The following is a 12,453-nucleotide window of genomic DNA, read 5'->3' as shown; positions in this document are numbered from 1 at the left end:
TGATGAGCCATTAATAACCATTAAATAACTATCTACTGTTCATTATCCATTGCTTGACTATGGAAGGATCAAGAGGAAAGTGCTATCTCTATGCTTTATTCTATACAATTCCATGCTCTGTAACAAAAGAGATCCTGGATATTCTTGCTTTGGGGATACAGACAGTTTTAAACAACTTTTAAAAACCGTGATCTTTTATAAAAAGAGGAAAAAAATACTTTTCCACTGTAGTGACACTGCTGGAAGCATTCAGCTACCAAAGCCTGCCTTCATTCTATCCATCCATAGCAAAGGTCAAAACAGCCCAAGCAAGAGGAAAGAGCTGTGTAATTCATGTCCTTACTATCATAGGTGCTGCGCTTTCTCCAAGAGCAGCCTTGTTTGTGGTACAAGAGAGCATACTTCAAGGACTTAGAAAAGGATCCTCATAACAAAAGCTCTACTAGTACTGCTTGAAAAAATAGAAATTGGTCAAGTGAATAACAGATATAATGACTTCATATATGAGGACAACCCCTATGATAACAGGAACTGCAAGGAATTATTTATGAATTTCTGCAAAACCAGAAAAACTAATCAAGCTAACAGTTTGTTGGTTTTCAGTATTTGTTAAGGAAAAAGAGCCCACCGATTACACTCAGCTCTGCGCTGGCATAGATGACCCCATGTCTGTTTTCTGCCATGCACTGATACATGCCAGTATCTGATAGGTTCACGGTGGTTATTGTGAGGGATCCATGCTCTATCTGAATTCTTTCCTGCAAAACACAATAGACATAAATAAAGAAAATTCAACTTCAAAATTTATCCCTTGCTAGAATCATGTCATTATTATAACATGGCAGAGAGAAAATCGAAGATGAAACAGGCAAATTTATGAACAATTTACATGATGCAATCTATTTGTCTGCCAACTAAATTTATATCATATTAAATGCTAAATGGAAAAACCAATATTACAGTTGGTAAATGCCATTTGAACAGCAGTGCCTTATTCCCCCTTTCTTTTTCTCTCTCTTGACTTCTCATTGATTGAACATCTGAACCATTTAGATTAATAGCCTCTTCAAGCAGATAAACTTGAATCTAAAACTACTTATTCTGGAGTATTCCATGGCCTATCACATCCAGGAAAGCTCTTCAGAACGTTTAGAAAGACTAAACTATTAGTTTGCATCTCCTTGAAGTATAAGGGGAACCGTAATCACTTTTAATGGGATAATGAAATTGCATGCTGTTCTCCTGGGCCGGAAATTTAAAAAATCCTTTAAAAATGCAAATGTTAATAATTTCACAATTCTTTACTTTGGTCTAATAAGGTTTAAATTCAAGCATATCTGCTACTGACCTGCATGAACAAAGTGAAATTAGCATGAGGATATGGAACTTTTATTATCAGTACCAAAGTGTGTTTCCTTGTATTTTAATAATCAAACAAATGATGAATATAAAATAAAAATATTAACCTGTTAATTGCAGGGCTGCAGCTACCGTTTGTGCATTTTTTGCTAGACAGTGGATCACAAGTGGGCAAAACAGTCTTCTATGCCAGTAACAGTCTTCTGTGTCAGGGGGACATACAACCTACCTGATAAGGGAGTCTGAGTAATTTACTTAATTTAGGTATGTCATTAAGGAAAACAAGGATAATCTTGGTGTGACATGTAACACCTGACATAAAGTTGCACTTACCTGTAACTATTCTTCATTGAGTGACTTCTGTGAAGTCACTCATGGGACTGCGCAGGCACAGGCTGGCCATGAAGAACTGACTAGAAAGCTTCCATATCTTCAGAAAACTTTGGGTGCTCCCCTCCCTTTCCCCCGAGCTGAGAATGGGCTGATTTCCTACCCAAACTGTCATGTGAAAGGAGGCAAAGAGAGTACTAATTCCTCAGGTCTCCCTTCACTACTGGGGAAGACCACCATTATAACACACAATAGCCCACAGTAGGGAAAGGAGGGAGCATATTGTAACATTTACAGAAACTACCACATATTCAGGCAGTAGAAAGCTAAGAGCCGAAATGATTGACATGGAACTCCCCACAATTGGCCGGAGAGAACACAGCACGTTCTTAGCCAGAGCACTGATAGTTTTGAGGAGAACTGATTTGAATGTCAGAGTGAATGGCTGTTCTATTGTAACCCTGTTCTCTGGAGGCTGAGGGCCAATTCTATATGAGATGAGTTACTCTGAATAAGTGCCAGGGAGGACAGATTTAGGGAATCTGTGCCAAGGTTCTGGAGTTAACCATAACACAGTCACACTGATTAATCACACAGGTGGCTTGGTTGTTTTTCTCTAAGGAGAATCCCCCAGATATGGGGCAGTGAAGCTCCTGAGGGAGGTTTGGTTTAAAGAGAGAAAGGACTGAACTTCCTGAAAAAGGTGCAAGTCTGTCTCTGATAAGCACAATGTGAGATAGACTATAGAAGAAACTATTTTAGAGTTAGTGTTTGAGGAACTGTGTAGGTTATATTTACCTGAGGGTAGAAATTAAGGTTTTGTTAGCTTATTAACTAGAGAGCCAAACAGAAAACTGAACACCTATCCTGGTGGGTCCTTAGTTTGTGGAGAATTTAAGTGACTGTAACAACTTGAAGGCACCTGTGTGAACCTTCTATCAACTGTAAAAAGATACTAAAAAAACTTGCAAAATAGTAACCTCTCAGAAACCAGCTTCTTACATATAATTTCAATTTTATCCTCTCCCAGAAAAACTTCTTGATTTATTTCTTCTAAATAAAAACTTTTGACTCTTTGTTTAAACTTTATAAGCCTCTGGTGCCAGTTTATTATTTTATTTTCTGACACAAAGGAAAAGGTTATTTTGGTGTCCCTACAGAGCTGCTAATCTTTCTGTCTAGGAAGTGCCTTAGTTTAACAACTAAAGACCACTTACTACTCAGTGTAATTATACAATCGGGAAAATGCAAAGGGTATACACAAAATCTAAATTACCACATTCACGCTACTGCACTGCATATTGACAAACAAAAGGGTGGATCAGTCAAAGCATGATTCACTGTTAGGATTCTGGAAGGAAAAATCTCCCCAGGGCACAAGTTAGTAGGAAGGGTGAAGGGCATCAATGACCCTCTCGCTTGTCATTCATGTCTGCACAAAAAACACTTGATGAACAAGAGTTACAGAAAACTTTGTTTTCAACATTGTATCTTTACTGCAGTCCTACATGAAGTAGCCAGCTCACTTACCATGGAGGCATGTCCTTGAAATGGAGGCCTCTCTCCTGGTGTCCACATTGATGGAGTAAATCAATGGAGTAAACTTTGTTTTCAACATTGTATCTTTAGTGCAGTCCTACATGAAGTAGCCAGCTCACTTACCATGGAGGCATGTCCTTGAAATGGAGGCCTCTCTCCTGGTGTCCACATTGATGGAGTAAAGCCAAAGCAAAGTGGACAGAGCAGACTAGGTCACCATCTTACAGATGTCATGAAGTGACCTTGGCAAGAAAAGTAGCTGAAGAAGCTTGGACCCTGCTGGCATGGGCTCTAACTTGAAGTGGACAATCCACTTTAGTACTGGTATAGGAAAACCAGTGACAGAAATCACTCAACCAGAAATGATTTGGGAAGATGCAGCATTTCCCTTTTTGGGACTCTTAAAGCAAATGAATTTTTATCTTTTTGAAAAACCTTTTGGGCATTTAAATAAAAGAAGTATTCTCCTAACATCAAGAGTTTGGAGTGATTGTTCACGTGAAGGGTGAGAATTTGGAGAAAACAATGACAAAGTACTGTCCTAGGACATATGGAAATTGTCAACAGCACAAAAGATTTATATATATATATATATAATATGAGATGAAACCAAAGACAAATTTCAAATAGGGAGAGGAGGTTTAAAAACAAGGTAGTGGTTGGTTAGGCTTCTCAAAATATTTTTGGATCAGGTGCTGAGAATATAGAACAAGGGCCAACAGGTATGTGGAATGCAGAAATTTGAAGCAAGGTTAACCTTGATAGAAGTGGCCTAACTCGTATTTTTTAAGTAAAAGTACTAAAAATATCAGATTAAAGGAAAGGTTTCAGGCCCCAGACTTTGGGATTGTGATCAGCTGAGAAAGAATGTCCACTTGGAGTCATAGGACTGTCACTTGAAGGATTTTTGCAATGCTGTCAACATCTGTGTAGCTCTGCCTATATCTGGAACTTGAACTGGATTTGCCGCACCATCAGGTGCAGGGAAGGATGTCCGTATCATGAGAAGGTCATCCTCTACTGGAAAGATCCTGAAATTCCCTTGTGATATCCTGAGGAGGGTTGGAAAACCAATAAGAGTTATGAGGATCACTTTTGACCGGTTGGAGACCACCTTTGCTATGGTCTTGTGAAGAAGATGAAAGGGGAGGGAAGCATAATACAGGTGACCTGACCAGTGTAACTGAAAAGTATATCCCAAAGAAGTCTTGCCCACTCCCAACTTGGAGCAGAAGAGGGAATACTTTGCATTGGCCTTGATGGCAAATAGGTATATTTGGGGGAATCCCTATTCTTTGAAAATGGGAATGACGTACTGATGGTTCAGGGACCATTTGTGAATGGAAGACCCCTGCCTGCTGAAGAAATCCACAATGGTGTTGCTCTCTCCAGCCAAATGGATGGCCACCAGAGAAATGTTGCGTAGTATGGGCCACTGCCATTATCAGAATGCCTCAGCACAGAAAGTCCTGGATCCCGTACCCCCTTGCTTGTAAGACTTGGCAGTTGTACTGTCTGCAGCAATGAGCAGATATTTTCCTTTGGCAGTGGCTGAAAGAGATGCAACAGCATACCTGACTACTCTGATTTCAAAAAGATCTATGCATGTTTAGACTCACTTTCCAATCAATGGCTCCTAGCTTGTAGGGAGTTGCAGGAAGCCCTTCAGCCAGTTAGTGAAGCATAAGTGCAAAAAGTAAGGTAATAAGGAAATACACCTAGATAAAGACCTTTCAACAAAGTCTGGAAACACCTACCAATGTAGTGACCTAAGAACTGCTCTGGGTATTGAGAGCTTATGACATTGAGAACCTATGTTAGGTCTAAATCTCTGAAGGAACCAATTTTGTAAACATCTCATGTTTAATCTAGCATATGGAACAACAGAGATAGTAGAGGCCATAAATCCTAGGAGTTTTTTTGGATGCAGATGGCCTTTTGAAATCTTTTATTAGAAAACACAGTGACTAAAGACAATGACTTTGAACAATGTAAATGGTAAAGAAGCCTTCTGTGAAACACAATCCAACACTGCTCCAATAGACTCTACATTCTCTGTAGGCTCCAAACGGGATTTCTCAGTGTTAATTAGAAAACCCAAGTCAGATAATGTTTGGGAGGCAAAAGCCAAATCACACTTCAAAGGTTGATAGGACGGAGCAAGAAGGAATCAGTTGTCTAAGTAGGGATAGACAGTGGAACAGTCAGACGTTAAAAAGGCAACTACAGTTGAGAAACACTTTGTAAAGGCTTGTGGGGCTGTAATCAATTCAAAAGGTATCATTATGATAAAAGCCCCCTCCCCAATCCCAATATTGAAACCTGAAAAACTTTCTATAGGTTTTATAAACAGATATGCGGAAATAAACATTCATATCACATAACCTTTATTAGGCATAAAAACATGGACAAATATAAAATAAACAGATCAAGTTATCTTATGTTGTTCTTGAAAACGTATCGCAATCACTTGCAGAAGAAATTTTGGGGTCTTTTCCAATACCTCTGTTTTTCTACTGTTCGGAAGTAGGGCAATTCCAGAACTGACTGAGCAAATTAGTGCTTTATTAAATGTAGTTTGTGGCAGCAAATATCTGATGCTCGCACATTTAGGACAGAAGAAGATCACATAAGTAATAGTCTCTACTTGATTTAAACAGTATGAACAGAATCTTTCATTGAATGGTATAGTTGTCGTCCCTCCTCTGCTGCTGACGGAAACACATTGCACCTAGCTCGAGTTAGAGCCCATATTTGCCTAGAGTCCACTACTAGATTGATAAATAAACATCCTTTAAGTCAAGAACCACAAACCAAAAATCCCCAGACAATGAGGGAGGATGTCTGAAAGTGGAGGAGCACCCTCAAGTAAGGTATGTGCAAATACTTATTAAGACATCTGAGGTCCAGGATAGGCCTCTTACCACCACCTTTCTTATTAATGAGGAAATATCTGAAACAAAATCCCTTTTCAGAAAGGGAAGGATTGGTTTGGCTGATGGCACTTGCTACTAATGGCGAAGAATCGTCAAGTGAGGTAGTGGAGAAAAACAGATGAAGATGGATTGAAAGAGTAACTGGTAACCAAACTTTATTGTAGACAGAACCCAATGATCCTGAATGATGAGTGACCAACTCTAAAAAAACAATGACAACGGGTTACAAAAATGACATTCTGAGCCCAGCAGTCATTCAGTCCCTAAAGGACTGACCACATATACATCCCCAAGCAGCAAGGATGATGGAAACCTCAGGGTTGACAAGATGCTATGGATGTCAATCTGTTCCCCTGAACCAAGGGAAGCAAAAGGAATGTGAAAACATCATCTCCCGATGAGGGAGCCAAATGTCTGCTGACGAGAGGTGAAGTTGTCTTCAGAAGAGCTGCAGACTGGAAGGGACAGAAGAATCTATGGCAGGCAACAGTGATGATGGATGGTGGGGATAGTGGAAGCTCTGAAGTGAGACTCCCAGACTCTTACTACAATGGGGACTCTGATGAGATCACAACTGATGATGTTGAGGAGATAGGGGGCATGGAACTGACAGACCTCAGCATCAAGGAGATAGAGACCGATGTTGAGAAGAGACATAGTATTGACAAATCTGGGAATCAGACTAGCATGTTGGCATCAAGGACAAAATAATGATTGATGTTGTGAAGAGACTTCTGGAGGGCGAACTAGGAAATTCAACTGTGGATGCGACAGCAATGAGTCTTGGGGTTGAGAAATGAGTGACTTGATTTCTGAGGTATTTTTCATCTTCTTTTTGGCCTTTTTAACAGGGAGTTCCAAAGCAACCTGTGTGTCCAGCACAGATATGTCAGAAGAGTGCCCAGACAGAATAATAGGGACTGAAAGGGCAAAGATTGTATGTGGCCCCTTTGAAGGATGTATCCACTGAAGTGAGAAACTATTCTCACAGTGTGGCTTTAAGCCTCAAAGTCTGTTCTTGCCTGGCCTTTAGAGTAAAAAAGCAGTAAGAAGGGCATGTATTCGAGAGATTTTTATTGCTAAGACAGAAGAGGCATTCTTCACACTTGCTGTTTTGAGCCACCTTAGTGTCCCATTTGGAAAACTTCTTGAATAATCCCATCATGAAGGAAGAAAAAATCCTGAAGTAAAATTGAAAGTGGTCAGGAGCAGCAGTGGTGAGGTGGTTAAGAGCAGGTGCATTCTAATCTGGAGGAACCAGGTTTGATTCCCCGCTCTGCCGCTTGAACTGTGGAGGCTTATCTGGGGAATTCAGATTAGCCTGTGCACTCCAACACATGCCAGCTGGGTGACCTTGGGCGAGTCACAGCTTGTTGGAGCTCTCTCAGCTCCACCCACCTTATAGGGTGTTTGTTGTGAGGGGGGAAGGGAAAGGAGATTGTAAGCCCCTTTGAGTCTCCTATAGGAGAGAAAGGGGGGATATAAATTCTTCTTCTTCTTCTTCTTCTTCTTCTTCTTCTTCTTCTTCTTCTTCTTCTTCTTCTTCTTCTTCTTCTTCTTCTTCTTCTTCTTCTTCTTCTTCACAGGTTCTCTCTCCATGGCGGCACTCCTCATACCCTTTCTCATGACTGTTTAGGTTGGAAACCAGCCCGCTCTCAGATCCGGAAAGGAGGGAGTAGAGCACCCCAAGTACTTGAAAAGTTCTACTGGTCTTCTTGTCAGTTCTCTGTGGCTGACCTGTGCCTTGTGGGTCTGCACTGAAGACATGACAATTAACTATAGATAATTGATCTGTATACACTTTATTCTGCCACTGTTAATGGGAGATGAATTCCTTCATTCTCAATGACAGCACCAGCCTGAAGAAGAGGAAAATAACTATTTTTAAGAGTCAGAGGCTTCATGTCCAGTAAAGGTCAATTAAAAACATTTTCTTTGCCAGCATGTTATAGCTGACTTATGGCGACCCCTTGTGGAGGTTTTCAAGGAAAGATATGTTTGGAGGTGGTCTGCCGTTACCTGCCTCTGCATTATGATCCTGTTATTTCTTAGAGGTCTCCCATCCACTACTAGCCAGGGTCAAGACTAAGAGTGTTTGAAGGGTCCAAGGTCATCCAGCAAGTTTCCCTGGCGCAAGTGGGGATTTGAAAAGAAAGAGAGAGAGAGAGAGAGAGAGAGAGAGAGAGAGAGAGAGAGAGAGAGAGAGAGATATATACCTAGCCTTTCTCTCCTGTAAGGAATCTCAAAGTGGCTTATAAACTCCTTTCCCTTCCTATCCTCAAAAACGACACCTTGTGAAGTAGATGGGGCTGACAGAGTTCTGAAGAACTGTGACTAGCCAAAGGTCACCCAGAAGGCTTCATGTGTAGAAGGGAAACAAATCTAGTTCACCAGATAAGAGTCTGCCATTCATGTGGAGGAGTGCAGAATCAAACCTGGTTCTCCAGATTGGAGTCTACCTGCTCTTAACCACTACATCATCCTGGTTCTCAAAAACAGAATGACCTAAATAGCCTAAATAACTACACTGTCAGCTTGACTTCTCATTGAATCTGAATGAATTTATTACACTACTACTCCCCCCCACCCCCTGCAGAGCTATGAAGAGTGAAAAGCATGCAGATATTTTTGTAACCCCTTTCTCATAGCAAATATCCTCTGGAAACGAATCCTGGAGCTTCTAAATTCTACTTTATTCAGAGGAATGATTGTCAAAGGCATAAAGTGGCAGTTAAATGCCTAGATCTCATTGAAAATTGGTTAGGAATTAGGTGCCTAAGGGTAATTCCTGCCTTTGAAAAATGGGGCTTGAAGTGTCATTGTTTTTAACTACAAGAAAAGCACAAGGTGATTGTGACATTCACTCAGCAGGGAAGGAAGTCTGCTCTGGGACAGATGGAGTTTTTAAGGCCACATGGTTGCATGCATTTCTCTTTTAACAGCAACAAACTATAGAGACATGAAAAAGGTCATCACATCAAAACAATCTTTTCAAGGGAGTCCGGAAACTCAGAGCACAAAGGACACCAATAATGTTTGTACCTGAGGGATGAGTGGTTCACCATCCTTCAGCCAGCTGTAAGAAGGCTTTGGTCTTCCATTTGCCTTACATTCCCAAAAGATGTTTTCCTCTATAGTCACATGAGCATCACTTATTTTCTGAATCCAGTTGGGAGGAGCTGCAATGAGGACAAATACTACTTTTATAAGGAAGACCATATATTGTCTGTCTGTATTTAGCCTTCAAATACCTTTCCTCTACACACATACATTTTTAAGAATTAAAGGCCTCATCACATATTTGTGGTATTCTTGAAAACCATTTGTAAGAAGTTCACATCTAGACTTAACAAAACAATAAAAATAAGGGGATTTTTTTGGCATATATCATATATATCAGGAATCAGAAAACTGTTCGTTAAGGTTTGTTCTACTCTGTTTAGGGAATGTACTTGCTTGCTTAAATATATGCTGAATTGGGCATATCCAGATGAAATCTAAACTAGATGTGGTTAAATACCTGTTTTTCCAGGGAACCACTGAACTATATTTTCCAAGGAGCTAAGGATCTCGATTCCCATGCTTTTATGATCATATAAAAACTAATCTTGAAAATAAATCCAGCAAAAGAAATATTCTCAGAAGTCCAAATTCTACTAAAAATGCTTGTTCAAGCATGCATTCTACTGTTCACATTTCTAAGTTCAAGGCTATTTTCAAACTATTGATAAATGTACAATAGGAACCATGTTTATGAAGGTATTATGACAATTAGATGTCCTCGAATGTGAATAGAATGCTAAAAACGTACACATTCCCTCTTCAGTAGCATGACTTTCAGACACTAACAAAGCATACAGCTTTCATTCATGTGCCCAGAGTTGTTCAACATATGCAACAGGGAAACAAAAACTCTATGCAACCTTAACATACAAAGGGAATGGAAGCAATCTAAAGAACACAAACACCAATCTATTGCAATTTCAGTTGGTATGAAACTACATAAAAATCACATTAATTTTAGGTCATCACTTTCATTCTATCTACGCTGTTATCTGCACAGGGCTGGCACTTACTATTCAGGACACAGATTTTTTTAATGGGCCTCCGGTGAAAATAGAGAAAATACATTGGCACCTATCCGAAACCTCTGGCGTTGGGCCACTGTGCCGCTTTGGTGCTGCCCTCTGCCCTCTAGGAGGACTTCTCCACAGTATGGGAAGGCTAAAAACAAAAGAAGTCTCCCTGCTGCTGAGAAGCCCTCTATTGGACTCTATGGGCTGCGGGGGTACCCGACCGCTGGCCTAAGAAACACCTGGCACATTTGCCTCTTGTGGCGGTGTGATGGGTATCCATACAAGTGAAAAGCTGAGCCTGCTCCAGAGAGGGGTCCATCCCCACCCCACCCCCAGATTGGACTGCCCGACGTAAAGAACAGGTGCTGGAACCCATGGATGTGATCCAGGAAGGTCAGAGAATATAACTAACACAGTTGGTCCACCATCAAAATAAAGACATTGAAAGCATCCTGTACCTGATTTTTGATTGCTTCATATGATGTCAGTTTATATATGCCTGTGCACAAAAGATAGGAAGATTCACCCCACCAGTCATACTTTGTAATCCAGCCCACTCTCATCATACACTGGGTTAACACCACAGCACTGATGACTTGTGTGATGTCTAAATCAGTTCATTCTTTTCTTGCAATATCTTCTTTTTTATGATTGCAGCACTTCAAACAACTAGCGTTCTGATGCTGTTTTTTAAGGCCGGGGTAAGTTCTTTTAGCACTAGCTCTAGAGCCTTGTGAGACTCATAAGGAGGCCTCTTTTACTTCTAAAGCAAGACACCTTTGTTTTATCGTAAGGGATTGTCAAGATTAAATTTTATGATCAAGACAACTAAAAAAAAAAAGAGTCAGGTTAGCGTATGTTCTTTAGAGACACAGTACAGATGGAAATAGAAAGCTTTGTTGCCTGGAAGAACATTCTTCTTTGTTCATACAGTTCAACAAAAACATAAAGTAGTGAAGGGCAGTATAAAAGATTCCACAATGATAACAATGGATTCCTGCTCTTTGGGAATACCAGAGTTGGTCACTTGAATGTGATGTGTAAAAGCTGGACACGGGGACATTAAGTGTCAGTTCATTTGGGATTCAGCTCCAAAAGGGAAATGACTGCAGGACTTGACAGAGGTCAGGGCTCTTGTCACCAGTGTGCCATTTAAACAGGTGCTCGGCATCGTCTGCACTTTTGTCTTAGGCCACTTATGATTGCCCTTAAGGAACAATAAAATAGACATTCAGCACAAATATATATAGCAAAAAGACATTCAGCATAAATATATATAGCAAAGAGACTTTTGTTTGCTTTTTTTTTTAAAAAAGGCTACAGTGTTTGAGCTGTATTAATAATGTTGTTGTACTTATTATTAGGAGTAACACAAGAACTGCAATTTTAACTGTGAATACATCCAACAGCAAGCCTTTAAACCTTGCTCAGAATTTTGCGCCTCCAAGTACCACCTACTGAATTCCGAAAAGGGATCTCTGTCAGCAAATCTACGAAGAGTCTACAAGGATGACGAACAGATCTCAATTTGATATCAGGACCCATTTTTTGCCTCCTTTATAATGTGTGTGTCCTAGTATAGTAGTGTGGCCATGTCTCATTTAGATCCATAAACTTTATGGGGAAAGTACAGGCATTTCCTCCCATGATACAATCATTAAAAAAATAAGACAAAGAAAAACATCTCACTAGTCTTAAAGAGCCAATAACCTTCTTCTTCCAAACACTTCCAAAAACTGACTATCTCTTGTTATGCTATTTCACTTGCTCCTCTATGGATTTTAACAGACAAGATGACTGGATCTTCTCAGCAATTTTGACAGAGCAAATCAGGTATTTTTGTGGCTCTGATGCAGAGTTATCCTTTTACATCCCTATGTGAACTTATTAATTGAAACTGGCCTTCCCAGGGAGTTTTGATTTCAAACTTATGTGGGCCACTCTCCCATCCCTTCAAGGCCCTGATTCAAACTGGCTGCATACGTCCATAATTTATCTTCAAATGATGGTCATTCATGACCTTCATTTGGTCTCATTTGTCTGTTTTAATTATGTCATTGGAATGATGTTTTTGGCTGGCAAGAGAGAAACTAGGGGAAATTCTGCTAGCTCGCTGGCTAACTAGCAGCAGCTGAATAACATCTCCCCTGGGATGTGAGCCATCTTCTTAGCCGGAAGATCTGTCAGCAGAGGGAGAGACAAAGGACCTACTT

The 12,453-nt window shown here is 40.3% G+C and overlaps 1 protein-coding gene across 6 annotated transcripts in view; it reads right to left on the bottom strand.

Annotated features, from left to right (window-relative positions):
- LOC125428294 (contactin-4) overlaps positions 1 to 12,453 on the bottom strand; it is a 679,975-nt gene that overhangs the window by 123,719 nt on the left and 543,803 nt on the right. For all 6 annotated transcript variants that reach the window (XM_048488126.1, XM_048488125.1, XM_048488131.1 and 3 more), the window contains 2 exons: positions 9,207 to 9,343; positions 629 to 758 (listed from right to left, as the gene is read on the bottom strand). In XM_048488126.1, the coding sequence (XP_048344083.1) occupies positions 629 to 758; positions 9,207 to 9,343 (267 nt within the window). The remainder of the gene's footprint in view (positions 1 to 628; positions 759 to 9,206; positions 9,344 to 12,453) is intronic.

The sequence above is a fragment of the Sphaerodactylus townsendi genome, linkage group LG03, assembly GCF_021028975.2.
Source record: "Sphaerodactylus townsendi isolate TG3544 linkage group LG03, MPM_Stown_v2.3, whole genome shotgun sequence".
NCBI classification, from domain to species: Eukaryota; Metazoa; Chordata; class Lepidosauria; order Squamata; family Sphaerodactylidae; genus Sphaerodactylus; species Sphaerodactylus townsendi.
Note: the sequence above shows the minus strand (reverse complement) of the source record. Positions and strands in the feature narration are given on the sequence as shown.